The sequence below is a fragment of the Geosmithia morbida genome, assembly GCF_012550715.1.
Source record: "Geosmithia morbida isolate 1262 chromosome Unknown scaffold_2, whole genome shotgun sequence".
Classification (NCBI taxonomy): domain Eukaryota; kingdom Fungi; phylum Ascomycota; class Sordariomycetes; order Hypocreales; family Bionectriaceae; genus Geosmithia; species Geosmithia morbida.
In genome coordinates, this window is record NW_023336189.1 from 963,575 (window position 1) to 978,197 (window position 14,623).

The 14,623-nt window shown below is 55.6% G+C and overlaps 3 protein-coding genes across 3 annotated transcripts; 2 read left to right on the plus strand and 1 right to left on the minus strand.

The window, feature by feature from the left end:
• Window positions 1–326: 326 nt before the first annotated feature.
• GMORB2_3941 (Kelch motif) lies at window positions 327–2,907 on the minus strand (the record flags this gene model as incomplete). The annotated part of the gene is made up of 3 exons (XM_035465917.1): window positions 327–1,335; window positions 1,401–2,346; window positions 2,427–2,907. The coding sequence occupies 3 exons, from the start codon at window positions 2,905–2,907 to the stop codon at window positions 327–329; spliced, it is 2,436 nt and encodes an 811-aa protein (XP_035323754.1).
• Window positions 2,908–3,572: 665 nt separating this feature from the next.
• On the plus strand, window positions 3,573–5,417 carry GMORB2_3942 (cell division cycle 20, cofactor of APC complex; the record flags this gene model as incomplete). Its single annotated transcript, XM_035465918.1, has 1 exon — window positions 3,573–5,417. One exon carries the CDS (start codon window positions 3,573–3,575, stop codon window positions 5,415–5,417), a length of 1,845 nt encoding a protein of 614 aa, XP_035323755.1.
• Window positions 5,418–6,699: 1,282 nt separating this feature from the next.
• GMORB2_3943 (uncharacterized protein) lies at window positions 6,700–8,214 on the plus strand (the record flags this gene model as incomplete). Its single annotated transcript, XM_035465919.1, has 3 exons — window positions 6,700–6,819; window positions 7,032–8,020; window positions 8,130–8,214. The coding sequence occupies 3 exons, from the start codon at window positions 6,700–6,702 to the stop codon at window positions 8,212–8,214; spliced, it is 1,194 nt and encodes a 397-aa protein (XP_035323756.1).
• Window positions 8,215–14,623: the final 6,409 nt, after the last annotated feature.

Consider the following 14,623-nt stretch of genomic DNA (forward strand, 5'->3'; position numbering starts at 1 on the left):
ACATCTACTCTTTTATTTTATCTTCGTAAATCATGCATGTGCTAGGATAATCATTGCTGCCACCAACACCTAGTTATCGAACAGTAAAGGAGTGTTTTTTTTTTGGGGGGGGGGAGGAGGGGAGGGGAGTTTGAGATGGACCCATCAACGGAGAAAATGCAAGGAAATATATGTGTGTAAATGACAAGACCAAAAAGAAGAAGAAAAGCAAGGAGCACTGTCACATGCTGAAAGAAAACAAGGCAGTAGAGGATAGAAAGCAGAGGAAAGAAAGAAGGAGAGAGAGAGAAGAGAGAGAGAGAGAGAGAGAGAGAAGAAATAGGAAACTAATTCATATCCATCCCATCATCATCAACCTCGGACTCGAGAAGCTGACCACTCCCACCACTCCCTATACTCACCTTCCTCAGCCCATCGCTTCCATGATGGCCACCGGAATCGTGAAGCATGAGGCCACCGGGACCGGCGGCCTCGGCGGCGGCAGCAGCGGCAGCACCCCACTCGAGCTCCTCGCCCCCGACGACCCTGCCCTCCATGTCGATCTCCTGGCTGAGTTCCACGAGAGCGGACCGCGGCAAGCGGAGGAAGCCCTTCGTGCGGACGATACGGCCCCAGTGGTTGAAGCAGAAGTTCCCGGCGCGCTTGCGCAGCCACTCCTCGTCCGCCAGGCCGGCGGCATGCCAGATGGAGCAGGCGTGCTCGACGTCGAGCTCGCGGGCCAGGCGGTTGACGCACAGGAGACGCAGGTGGGAGAGGTTGTACATGTTTGACAGGATCAGGAGGCCAGCCACGTCGGACAGGCGGGTCGGCGTGTCGGCCGGGTCGCCGCGGGACCGGATATGGTCCGTGTACAGGTAGTGGAGGAAGGACTGTACCACGGGGAACGGCTCGGGCATATGCATCCTGTTGGCGTGGAACTCGGCCATGCGCGACTTGTACAGGCGGGAGAAGTGCGGCCAGCGCGCCTGCAGGATGAGCTTGTGCACATGGATGGGCTGCGACGTGGGCGCGCCGTTCGTGAGCCAGCCGTTCCTGACGCCCACATCCGTGACGGGCTCGTCGGCGTACTCGTCGTCCTCGGCGTAGCCGTCTAGCACTGTGCTGCCTGAGTCCTCGTCGGGCGAGGAGCCCTCTGGGAGGGCTGTGATGATGAAGTCGGTACCGCTACCTGTTTCGGGCGGCTGGTTGAAGAGCTTGGCTAGGTCGGAGCCTAGACCCTGCGACGGCTGATCTATCGGTCGGGCCGTGAGCGACGGACGCGTCGTCTCGCGCGGCTCCGGCGTCAGGTTGTTCCCCAGGAAGCCGTAGCGTCGGAGATCAATCTCCATTATGTCACTAGGTGGACGTATAAACATCAGTCATGGTAGGGAGGAGGAGGGGGGAGAAGCGTGTTTTCTCACCTGAGGTATTCTTCGTAGCCGTTGGGCCCTACGTCGGTGGTCGCAGGGTCCGTGGCACATCCTAGCAGCCAGGCCTTGGTGCCGTCTTCGTTGATGGTGCAGTAGTGCCACCTGTACCCGGCCTTGAATATCTCGCGGCCCTCGGCGAGCTTCTGCCACCGGAGCGTGGTCAGATCCAGCACCGACAGCGAGCATTCGCGGGGGGTGATTGTGGCTGCGGGTGTGACGAAGTCGAGGAGCGTCCCGGACGAGTAGGCGTGGAAGTGGATTCCGGATCCCTGCGGCGGCGTGGTCGAGCCTGACATGAACTTGAGGGCCGAGATGGAACCCGGTGCGATGGGCGCGTACGACTTGACCTGGAAAGAGGGGGGGTTGACCTGCGCGGTGCGCGAGTTGGCCGCGTACCCGGACGTCGTCCCCACGGCCGTCTGCGTCGGCCCTCCTATGCTATACGGTTGGCGGTAAGACCCGCCCGACGGTTGCATGCGGCCCGCGGAGTGCCGGTCAAAGACACCAATCTGGGGCCGCGAGTCAAACTCGGGTGTGCCCTTGAGATCGAGCCACCACATATCGCTGATCTTGTCCATGTCCTCGCTCAGCCCGCCAAATACCCAGACCCGATCGCCCCATATATATGCCGAGTGGTCGAAGCGGCCGACGAAGCGCCACGACCGCGACCACGTGTACGTCTTGAGGTCGAGGAAGCAAATGTCATCCAACACGTAGTTGTTCTGCCCAGTGATGCCTCCTATGACAAACAGCTTGTCTTCGTGCAAGACGGCGGCGTGCCGCGCGCGACCCTTGGGGATGGGTCCCGTCACCGACGGTTGCGTCCAGTGCGCAGTCTTGAGGTCGAAGATGATGAGGTCGGATAGGTATGTTCGATGCTCGTTCTCGCCACCAAAGATGAGTAGCTTGTCGCCCTGATAGAGGGTAGCAGTGTGGCCTGGGTGCGACGTACAAGGTAGTGTTAGCCTAATATCCGATTCAAGTGTATCCACTTCCCCGGATCGGTAGCGTGCTTACCCATCCGCACACCGGGAATGTCGCCGTAATTGTCAACGAGGGACCACTGGTGGCTCGCTAGGTCCAACCGGAGCACATGGTTGTACACCTCGTCCGTGTACTGATCGAAGCCTCCAAAGGCAAAGATCTGGTTGTTGCCGCAGTACGTGACCGATGCGTTCACCAGGCAGGCCGGCCGCTGACCTAGCGTCCGCGTCACCTTGGGACGATAGCCATGGGTGACAGGCCGGACCTTTACAGGCGAGTTGGCCATGATGTATGTGCCGCCGCCGCCGGACGATGCCGCAGCGGTAGTGGTGGCAGTGCTGTGCGGTGGCACGACGGTGCCGGCGCTCGACAGGTTGTTCGCCGACTGGGATAGGATGGCCCCGTTGTTGCCGTTGCTGGTGGCCGCCGCCGGCGCGGGAGTGGCAGCGGGGTTACCCGGGGCCGTGCTGGGTCTCCCAAAGATGGACGGGATACTCTCCCCGGACGCTGTCATAGTAGGTTGGTCTGATTGTACGGCCTTGGCCTTGGCTGTGCTACTCCGTAGTCGTCTCACTGGGGGATGATCATCTCACGATGTTGGCGTCCTCAGCGGTCAGCTGGGGAGGGGAGAGGGGCGAGGGGGATAAACCGCGGATAAAACAAGAGGACAATGCTAGCGTTGAGGGTCGGAGGCTTTTGGGTAATTAGAGGCGGTCAGGGAGTCAGGTATCAGCTGCGTGAGATTGTCACTGACCCGTCAACGGAGTGGTCGTCGGAAGGCGGGACGACGGTTTGGATGCCCGGCTACGGACCCCAGGAACTCGGAGATTGACGCAGGTCTGAAGCAGGGGAGGGACAGTTTTAGTCCGAAAGCGGAATAGCTCCAGTCAGAGAATTTGTCCCGGAACGGAGTTTCTTTAACGCCGACATTGAGATTCTTCGTTGCCCGGCCAAGTGCGTGTGGGGCCCAAAGTAAATAAAAGACATCATGGTCCTCGACCATTTCGCGGTTCCTTCCTTACTCTTCACCCGAAAACCACCCCTTCAAACAACCTCGACAAGCCTTTCATACGCTCTATTCATCCTTCTGTACGCCCTTGGGTCCTTTAGATATCCTCGTATCATTGCACTTTTGTTGTTGTTGTTCTTTTCTTTCCAGCCAGAAAAAAAAAATTCAAAATGGCCTCCGCGGCTGTCTCCACCCCCATCAAGTCCCACCGGGGCCTCTTCAACACCCGTACTGCTGGCGGACGGATGCCTCTTACCCCTTCTCCTCATCAGCAGGGCAAGGCCGTTCCTCTCAACCTGGACTCGTCTCCCTTCACCCCCGAGAAGCAGCCTGGTAATGAAACCCGTGCCTCGTCCAGGTCCGTGTACGGCGGCAACCTGATGTCCCACCTCACCCGATCCACATCCAAGCCCAAGCCTACACACAAAGACTCGCCAAAGACGAAGTCAAACATTGCCCGCACCGTCCACACCCCCCGCAAGGCCCTCGAGCTGGGCGTCTCCGACTTCACCCTCGTAGGGACCGGCAACACCAAGGACCCCTCCAGTGCCAAGGCCAAGAAGGCTCCCATCCGTCAGAAGTCCAAGACGACGCTCAACTACTCGGGGGACCGCTTCATCCCCAACCGCTCCGCCAGCTCGGGAATTTCTCACACCGGCTCCAGCAAGCTCGATGTCACCGACCGTAAGCGTTCCAAGACCACAGCCACCACAAGCACCACAACTACCACTTCGAGCTCTTCTGTGCTCTCGTCTGCTGCCGATGAGGCTGCTGCCGCTCTAGAGGGCCTGACCATCGGTGGCGATGAGGAGGAGGAGGAGGCCACGACCTACAACCGACCATCCCCCAACACGGCTGCGTACCAGGACTCGCTGGCCAACGCCTGCGGTGTCAAACTCAACACCCGTATCCTCGAGTTCAAGCCTGCTCCCCCAGAATCCTCCAAGCCCATCGATCTGCGCCAGCAGTACAACCGTCCCCTGAAGTCGGCCAGCTCCAGCTCTGCCCAGACGCGCCGCCGCATCGCCACGGCTCCCGAGCGTGTCCTCGATGCACCCGGTCTGATTGACGACTACTACCTGAACCTGCTTGACTGGAGCTCCGGCAATCAGGTTGCCATTGGCCTGGAGCGCAACGTCTACGTCTGGTCTGCCGACGAAGGCAGCGTCAGCTGCCTGCTCGAGACATCGCCCGACACGTACGTCAGCAGCGTCAAGTGGTCTGGCGACGGGGCCTACGTTAGCGTCGGTCTCGGAACAGGCGAGGTCCAGATCTGGGATGTTGCCGAGAACCAGAAGATCCGCAGTATGTACGGCCACGACACCCGTGTCGGTGTCATGGGCTGGAACAAGCACCTGCTCTCGACCGGTGCCCGTAGCGGCCTCGTCTACAACCACGATGTGCGCATCGCCGAGCACAAGGTTGCCGAGCTCGTCTCCCACACCTCGGAGGTCTGCGGCCTCGAGTGGCGCTCGGACGGTGCCCAGCTCGCGACTGGCGGCAACGACAACCTCGTCTCCATCTGGGACGCCCGCTCCCTGTCGGTGCCCAAGTTCACCAAGACCAACCACAAGGCCGCCGTCAAGGCCCTTGCCTGGTGCCCCTGGAACATGAACCTGCTCGCCACCGGCGGTGGTTCGTACGACCGCAACATCCACTTCTGGAACACCACCTCGGGTGCCCGCGTCAACAGCATCGACACTGGTTCCCAGGTCACCTCGCTCCGCTGGAGCCCCCACTACCGCGAGATTGTCAGCTCGAGCGGCTTCCCGGACAACTCGCTGAGCATCTGGAGCTACCCCACCATGGTGCGCAACGTGGAGATCCCTGCCCACGAGAGCCGTGTTCTCCACAGCTGCCTGAGCCCCGACGGCCAGATGCTCGCCACCGCCGCCGCCGACGAGAGCCTCAAGTTCTGGAAGGTCTTTGAGAAGAAGGCCGGTGCTGCTGGTAGCATCAGCGGTTCCGGCTCTTCGAGCAAGGCCGAGATGGCTAAGCAGATGACTATCCGGTAACTGTTGAGGTGCTGCTGCTAGAGCTAGCAGCAGTAGCATTCAGGGCCCAAAAACTAGTCTGGCGGTAAGTGATATATAGCTCTCTCTTAGGTCACAGTCGCTCTTGCGAGACGGTGAAATTTCAAGCGCGGCGTTTCGGTATTATACCACGGTCACAAAGTGCTTTTCTACGCAATGAACGAAACGAGGAGGGAATTTATGGTCCTAGGGAACGAGTTGTGACAATGGATTCGGGGTCTCACAAGGAAAAGGAAGATCGTAGTTTTTTTTTGGTTCTTTTTTTTCTTTTGCCTCTATCATGGCTTTTCTTCTTGCTTTTGATTTTCTGCATTGTTCGGAAGGTATTCGGCTTGGTATTGCGGGTTACTGCGATGGTTATAATAATATTGTGAATTGGGAATTCTCTTGTAAACATTAGCTTTGCCTTTGTGCTGGTCAATTTACCTGAGACTGGGGGATAGTTCCACCTTGTTCCTGGTGAAGTTTGCGTGAATGGGAGGGGGAGATTGTAGAGAAGGAGGCCATCCATTTTGTCTGATGATTGATGATGGTATCATCTCGAAAAGGATGAAGCGGAATACTGATACTTACTACTGCGTATTTGCCCTTGTTTCGTGCCCCGTACGAGCAGGTTCAAAGGCGGATATATTGGTACGGCGCAGTATGTGGGCCCTTGGTCTGAACAGTGGCGTGATTGGTGGACCTATTAATGACTAATCCGCGGGGATGAATCAATGCAGGGCAGATGGCAGACGATTCTACCGAGCCGCCTCCAACGCCATCCACCTCACCTTCTCTCATACAACACATGAGAACGACGAAGGGGAAGAGCAGGAACTTCCCTCGATACGACTGACCGGACGGATAATTGAAGAAACGACGGGACAACAGATGCTCTCTCTCCCGTCCATAATACAAACATACGCGCGCGTGCCCCGATAAGAAATCGACGTTTGCTCGACTTGTTACTTTGCTGCCGACTTTCGCTGGGTAGCCAGCCACTCGCCACTCGCCACTCGATACTCTCCGACCGCTAGTATCTGATTCACGCTCTCTTTCTCGCGGCAACAACAGTTTCAAGGTGAAAAACAGAGTAAGGGAAAGAAGAAGAAGAGAGAGAGAGCGAGCGAGCGAGCGAGAGAGAGAGAGAGAGAGAGAGAGAGAGAGAGAGAGAGAGAGAGAGAGAGAGAGAGAGAGACGGAAGTCCTGGAACAATTGCCCGGTGATATACATACGATACCGACCACCTCTCCGTGCCCTCGAAGACTCGCGCTTGGCAATCATGTCGAACCAGGCGGTGGGAAACGTCTACCAGTCCATAATTGACGAGGTGGTCAACACTTCCCGTGTTGACTTTGAGGAGAGTGGTGTGGAGGATGCCGTGCTAGAGGAGCTGCGCCAGGTAAGGATGCGCCCCGGACCGGGGATTGTCCCGCCCTGTCACCCCCTTCTGGTGTGTGACATGGCGGCATTGCAACAGAGCTGGAGGCCAATCACTCGCCTGCCGTCGGATCAACCGCTGCGAGCGGGAGCAGCCTCGTGTCCCGCCCAGCACATTCCTTCGCGTCACGATGCACCTCCTCTGGAATGTGCCCAAAACTGACTTTCTCTCAGGGCTGGCAACAAAAGCTCTCCCAACTGGGCGTCGCACGATTCCCGTGGGACCCCAAGCCCGACCCCCCGGCACCGCCGCCCCAAGCTCCCGAGCCGGTGCCTCAGCAGGTGGCTGTCGAGGAGTCGGTGCCTCAGCCGAACAACAACGCACAGGCGCAGTTTCCGCCGCAACTGCCGATCCCCACAGGCGGCGCGGCACCGCAGCAGCAGAACGGCGGCGTCAAGCAGGAGGCTGGCGAAGCGGATCCCGGGGCCGCAGCTCACATCAAGCAAGAACCCGGCACGGCGGGCGGTCAGATGCCCCCGCCCATGAACTTCAATTCCCTGGATGGCGGGAAGAACAATGTGGCGGCGAGCCGTGCGGCCCAGCTTGTGCAGAAGCAGTACGGGGAGAGGGCCGTGGGGTCCATCAATGCTATCCAGGCCGGTCAGCAGCAGCAGCAGCAGCAGCAGCAGCAGCAGTCACAGCAGACGCCAGAAGCCATGCAGCAAGCTTACCGTCAACAGATGGCTGCTGCCACTGCCCAACAGCAGCAGGGTGCAGCGAACGGACAGCAGCAGCCGCACGCCTCTCAGACGGATGGCGCCGGCGACGACGACGACGACGACGACGACAACTTTGAGGGTGTCCTGGTCGAGAGGAACGCCAGCGGTGATGTGCAGGAGCTTGGGCGCGTCGAGATTGACAAGATGCTGCACGACCGGATTGCCGCCAGGGCGAAGAGCATGGAGGGCGGAGGCCTCATGGTCCCCTTGAAGGAGGCGACGCGTCACAGGACGGCGACGAGCAACAGGAGCAAAGGCAAGGGTATCGCCGGACACGACGGCGGCGACGACGATGACGAGCCCGTCGAGGCGGATGAGGACGCCATCAACTCTGATCTGGATGATCCGGACGAGGACAGGTCCGAGGACGAGGTTGACGACGAGGGCCTGGGTCACATAATGCTCTGCATGTACGACAAGGTGCAGCGAGTCAAGAACAAGTGGTACGTGATTCCTCTTCACCTCTCTCTATCCTCGCCAGATTCTCTCACTGCTTTTCCTTCCTCTATACTTGGAAAAGAAGAAGGAAAGAGGATGCTGACAACTATACAGGAAGTGTACCCTCAAGGACGGTGTCCTGACAGTCAACGGAAAGGAATACGTCTTCCATAAGGCCACTGGTGAATACGAGTGGTGATTTTTTTTCTATCTTGTTGGGTTTTTTTTCTAGTTTCTTGTCACGCAGTAAATAATACCTTTACATTCCCCCCCCCCCCCYCCTTTTTTTCATCCTTTTATATATATATATATATATAAACCCCCCCTGAATGTTGTCGAGGGGGTAAGGGAAACACACACACACACACACACACACACACATACACATACAAATACACATACAAATACACATACACAAAATGAATCATGGGATCATCAGTCAGGATCCTCTGCAAGATAGATGGGATGGCCCAAGTCTCCTTTCCGGTTAAAAAGGGGTAGAAGGATGAAGGATATCGAAGGATATCAGCAATAGGTGAACCAACCGTTGCATGCATCTCTGCTCTTCTGCCGAATACCCCAATCATCGACCAAGGCAAGCTGGATAAAGTCGGTCCAGAGAGTGCGCACGTCAATCGTCAAGAGAGGTCAAGCGAGGTCAAGCTTACCCTCGATGACCGCTACCACTGTATAGATCAACAACATTGTCGCGTATCATCTACGAGCTCCACGCGCAGGGGACATGGAAATGGAAATGGACACGCGAGCGAAAGAGAAAAAAAAGGAGGGGAAAAAAGGGGGGGTTTTCTTTTCAAGAAAAGAAAGGGAGAAGAAATATTTGAAGATATTGATATAAAATGAAATAAAATTAGTTAATATTGACAAGAAGATTTTGTTTGTATGTGTCTTCATCAAACAGCCAGATGCAACTGGAAGAAGGGATAATCCGGTACTGAGGTTGTTGCCTTAGGATGACTTAGCAAACATATTCATAACTATCACAATAAGAGTCATCCTAGAATAATAAAACATCGATCATCACAAACGTAAAGGCTCTTCCTGAAAGAAGGAGTCAATGCACCTGTGATATCGTAAGGTGACGATAAAAGGAAGAAGACGAAACCAAGAGGTTTTTTCTTTATAAAAAAAAAATTCATACGTATGAGTTGTGTCTTGTTTACATTTTCCGTCTACTCGTACACGGAAAACTGCGTACACGTACTGGTAGTGCTCGTACATGTACGAAAGAAAGAAAAGGAAGAAAGAAAGGAAAAAACATCACGGGCCGTCTTGGCATGGGCGACCAAGAGAGCTGTTGTTGGGTTCCCAACGGATTTTCTCATTTTCTTTTTTTTCTTTTAATTTTCTGTTTGTTTTGTTTTCCAGTTCTCCCCCCCTTCTCTGCTCATTGGAAATGAGGACCGTTTCAGGGAAGGAATGGGCCCATGGGGAGACCCGTAGGAGTTGTATGCGTGTAATATGTGTATATGTATGTGTGTATATATGTATGTGCGTATATGTATGTGTGTATATGTATGTGTATGTATGTATGTATGTATGTGTGTGAGTGTGTGTACACGTCTGTGTTTTTGCCAAAGACCCTTGTACAGAGTGGAAAGGGGTCCCCCGAGATTGTCAGTCGTATGAGAAGCTTGGCCTTGACTTGTAATTTAAGTCATCTGCTTACGGTGTACTTTTGTATCCTCTCTCTCTCTCTCTCTCTCTATTTGTTTGTTTGCTATAAAAACCGTTCTTTTATTCTGTCATGGTTTGCGTGGGGAGGCTCGGGGCTCGAGGCTCGAGGGTTATACGGAGCATTGGTATATCATACGGGACACACACACACACACACACACATATATATATATATATACATATACATGGTACATGCACGTGTATACAACCAACAGTGATGACAGAATGATCTGTACTCGGTACAATGTATCGCGGATGTGAGAAGAAACATGACTCTCCTAATATAGTGCCGTCTGAATCATCCCATATGACGACGGTGTCTTGTCCGTATTGCACGGCCCAACGCTTCTAGCTCGGACACGGCCTACCTGAGGCCTGAGGCTGGCTGTGCCGGTAAAGACTGAGACGCAACCCCCCCCCCCCCCGCCCGAGGCCGACATGATGTACCGTCACATCGACCTGGTCAGATGTCTTGGCCGGAGATGTGTTATGAGACATGGTCCCCAAGGCCTGATGCCTAACGGGTCTCTCTTTCACGGCCGCCGGGGCCACCGGGCCATTGCAACATGCAGTACGGAGTACGGAGTACTAGGGAGTAGAAGAGCGAGTACTCGTAGGTGTTGGTGGTGTTGGTGTTGGTGTTGTTGTTGTTGTTGTTGTTGTTGTTCTTCTTCTTCTTCTTCTTCTTCTTGTACTCGTAGATACACACACACACACATATACGTGGGCACTTCGTATTCAGCCTTGTTATTGAGATTCTAGTCCATTCACCGAATCTTGTTGGCTCGCCCTGATTGCTACTATTGGAAGTGCACACACACGCCCACCCTCTCTGGGGGGGAAGGAAATTAGACATTGAATTTTTTTTTTAAAGAAAAAAAAAACTCTCATCTGCCGAAACATCCCAATTCTCTTCTCTCCACAGCAAAGGGGACCCCCCCCTCCATCTCCTACTTCGTGATACCGCCCAGTCCGTGGAACGGCCGGCAACATCCTGGCCAGAAGAAAATCCCTCCACTCTGCTTGGTCCCGACAGTCTGGGTCAGAGAAGTTGACATGGTCGATAAAGTGGTACTACTATTGTACCTTTGTATATCGACCAGAGCAGGGGTTTGTGTGTACGAGTACGTGTGTGTGTGTGTGTGTCTGTGTGTACACACGTACGTACGTACATACAAACTGCCCTGCCCTATCTGAATCCACTTGAGGAAAGGGGAGGGGGGGTTGTTCCTATTTTTTTTTTCTTTTTTCTCCTTCTTCTCCTTCTTCTACTCCCTCCTCTTTTGGTCCAGATTTCCCCCAAAAGAAGCACAGGTTCTCTCATTCTCGTAATATATCCTGTCTGATATACTACTGTAGCAATCACTACTCACGGACCTTGAACCTTCTCATCATGGTCATCATCGTGACCTGGTCCGGCCTAGTCTGATATCATCATGTCATGCACGGTCCGTTCAACTCCACATTGGGAAGAGCAGTAACGAGAGGAGAGGAACGAGGGAAGATGCGCGCCGCTCTTGCTTTCCTCTCCAAGGTAATGGATAGCACATGTCGATGGCAAAACCACCCAGATAGCAGGGACGGGGCCGGCATGGTAGATAGAGAAACGAGGGTCCCGCAATCTTGACGACCAGGGAAAACCCTACCGAAACATGGTAATAATAAAATGTGATATCGCTCCGTACTCCGTACTCCGTACATGGGTGAGAAATACCACCCTCTAAATAAGAATAGAATAGTAGCATCGCCCATACATACCATGCAATCTGTGCTGCTGCTGGAGAGATGATCAAGAATCTTTGCTAGCTACCATAGCCGTAGTGAATACAGGGCACCATCAGAGCAGATACAGGGCACCATCAGAGCAGATACAGAAGCACCATCAGAGTAGAGTAGTCTGTGCAGGATTCCGTCATGGTATCCAATGATATTCCATCACTCTCACTCGGCTAGACCCGATCCGTGCCTGCTAGAGCCTGCCGGCCTGTTGTCCACCCGGTCGGCCTTGAAAGTGCGGTCAGGACGCTCTGAACTTGGAGCCTCCAGCTCCAGGACGCTCGACGGCGGTGCACCGCGACCAGCCTGAATCCTCACCGGCCACGTACCAGATAGCCAGATGGACGTCCGGAGACCAGGCTGATGGTGTACACCTGGAAGCCCTGGAAGCTAGCCAAGGCTGCACTGCATCCGTGATACCTGGCATCGGACTGGCTGCGAGGGTACGGGTATTGAATAGCGAAGTTGGCATGGCTACTCTCATCCAGTCGCAGGGCTGCTCTGCTGCCCACCGACTTGTCAACGTCGTCGCAGCTTCCCGTCTTCCCCCTTCGACTGCCCCCGCCGCGACGGGGTCGCGACGGGACTATTGTCAGAGCTCGAGCTCGTACGTGGTAATGTGGTGTCAACTACTCCGTACATCATCGTATATCGATTGATTGATTGACTTGATTGATTGCATGTGCTCGCCGCACCCCATAAAAAGGGGCCGTCATTCGTCATTCGTCATAGCATTATAATTCACTGCCAAGATACCAGAGTGTCAGATGTCAATTTTTTCCCTCTTTACCTACGTGGTAGTATCATGCACACACACGTCAACCGTCTGACCCCTCCCCCCTTTCCGTGCCCCTTCCGTGCTCCTCCTCTGTACCCCTGTCTGCATGTAGACACCCATCCTGACCCTTGGCCTTGTTTCACCAACAAGGGTCGACCTCATGTCTCACCGTCCCTACGGACCAACCCCTCCACAGCACAGAGCACACACAGAATCCCAGAAATTGCACGCCATCACTTGGACGGCTGCTCGTACTCGCAGACGGGGTAGATGATGCTACCTGTAATCTGTAATCTGCATGGCATCGCCTGTAGCCATACCGCCACCCTCGTACCATCCGTCCATGCCCATCTCAACGCCTACTCGTGCCTGTATTGCGGGACACCATCATCGCACGGCTGTGCGCAGACCGCAGACAGTCCAGGTCCGAGGCGGCCGTAATTGACGGCCATGTTTTTCCTGTTTTGAATCCTCCTCCCCCCTACCCCTACCCCCAATAGTGAGCATGTATGTGTGCGTTCGCGCGCGCGTGTCCCCCCCCCCCCCTTATTCACCTCTTCCCTTCTTCCTTCCCGTATCCGTAAGGGGAGAAGAAAGGGAAGAGGGGGGTGGAGGGGGAAGTCCGTCGACATCATCTATTGGTCCATCAATCCTGTTGGCCCTAGCAGTCTCTCGATGCCTGCAAGTGGGCTCTCCGTCCTGCCACCGACGGACCCTCCGTAGTGCCCCGTGTACTCGTGGTGATCTTCTTGAAGCCAATCCGGCATCTTGTAGAGCCATGTGTACCGCGCTCATGTGGGAATACGGAGTATGGGGGTCACCACCACCATAACCCTCTGGCTGCCCGTCCACTTCAGCTGTGCGCCGGTGACGACACGTGTGAGGTGCTATCAGTCCAGACCTCAGCCGAGGAGACCCTGTCGAGAGACCCCAGCGCCATCCGACGTTGGGCGCAGACGTCGGCCAGGTAGGCCGTCGTCGTCCCGTCCCAGCGGATAGGGCCGTCCCACCGACACCACCACGGCACCATCGCCAGGACACGCGTGAGGACTGTTATACACTCCGTGCGGGTGGCAGGCCGTGCACAGGCAACGCTGCTGGCTAGTAGTATTACTCGTAATGTCCCGTGGGCCCATGAGTGCTCGTAACGGAAAGTATGGAGTGCTGCCGAGTAACACTGCTCTCCTGTACCGAGTACAAGTAGTCGTCCCACGGAGCGCAGACCATGTCCGCGCAGCGTATACGAGTAGCCTACGAGTAATCTGTAATCTGTACAGCTTACAGCCTATGTCATTCGTCTAATGCTGATCGGCGACAGCTCTCCCCGACCTGGCCAACCTGTTGGTAGCACCCTGCCAGGTAGCTGGCCACTCAGCTTCATGCAATGTGCGTGAGCCAGAGTGTCGGATCCAGCTCTGAGGGGTGGGAACCTGGGAGGAGGGGGGGGGGCCGAGGGGGGCCCGCCCGGTCCTATCGACTCATCGAGTAATATCTCATGTACTGATGTACTTGCGAGGTTAGCGCGTGCCGTTCCGTGACCGCCAACAGTAATATCCGCTTGCCCAAGTACGAGTAGTTAAAGGGGACGAGGAGGGAAAGGGAAAAAAAGAAAGCACATTAGCGGCTTTCTTCCATCATTCGTTCCGTTGCGTCCGATGCGCCGGTGCAGTACCACGTCGCCATCCTCCCCGTCGTCCTCGTGTAGCGCATCCTGGGCCCTCACCCCGCCGACAGCTTGCCTCGCTCTGGATGCTGTAGCATGTCAGCATGCCCCGAGGAAGCCAGTTATCATGGCCAGGGCGAGCACGCGCCGAGGTTCGTGCAGCCCGACGGAGAGGGCCCTGTTGCCTGCGGAGTACCCTTCCTACGAGTATCCGTGTTCGTTAGCGTGCGCAGCCGTATAGGGAGGGGGGACCTCGAGCGAACGTTTGCTGGCAGACACTTGTACCGGATCGAGCCTATGATCCAAATGGTCGGACGCGGGCACTAAATCCCTTGGTGTATTACATGTAAGAGTAGCTCGACATCCGCCCGGCTGGAGATGGGTCACCACCGCCCCATCTAGTTCGGCGGGTCTAGCTTGTGAGACGGCGGGTCGATGGCTTGCTTGGCTCGGCTTGTTCACATCCAGGGTATAAATCCGTCGGGCAACGTTCCACGCCTCATCTGGCCATCTCGACACCATCTTTGTCAACTGTACGATGTACAGCAATGTACGGCGACGTGTTACGACGTCCTCAGCCAGGTAGCGCAGAATCATGCTTCCCATTCTAGTATGGGCTAGTGTCTGATCTGGCCTCGCGAGGGAAACATAGACCGGACGGTCCATAACCCCCTCCCCCCCCCCCCCCTCCCTTCA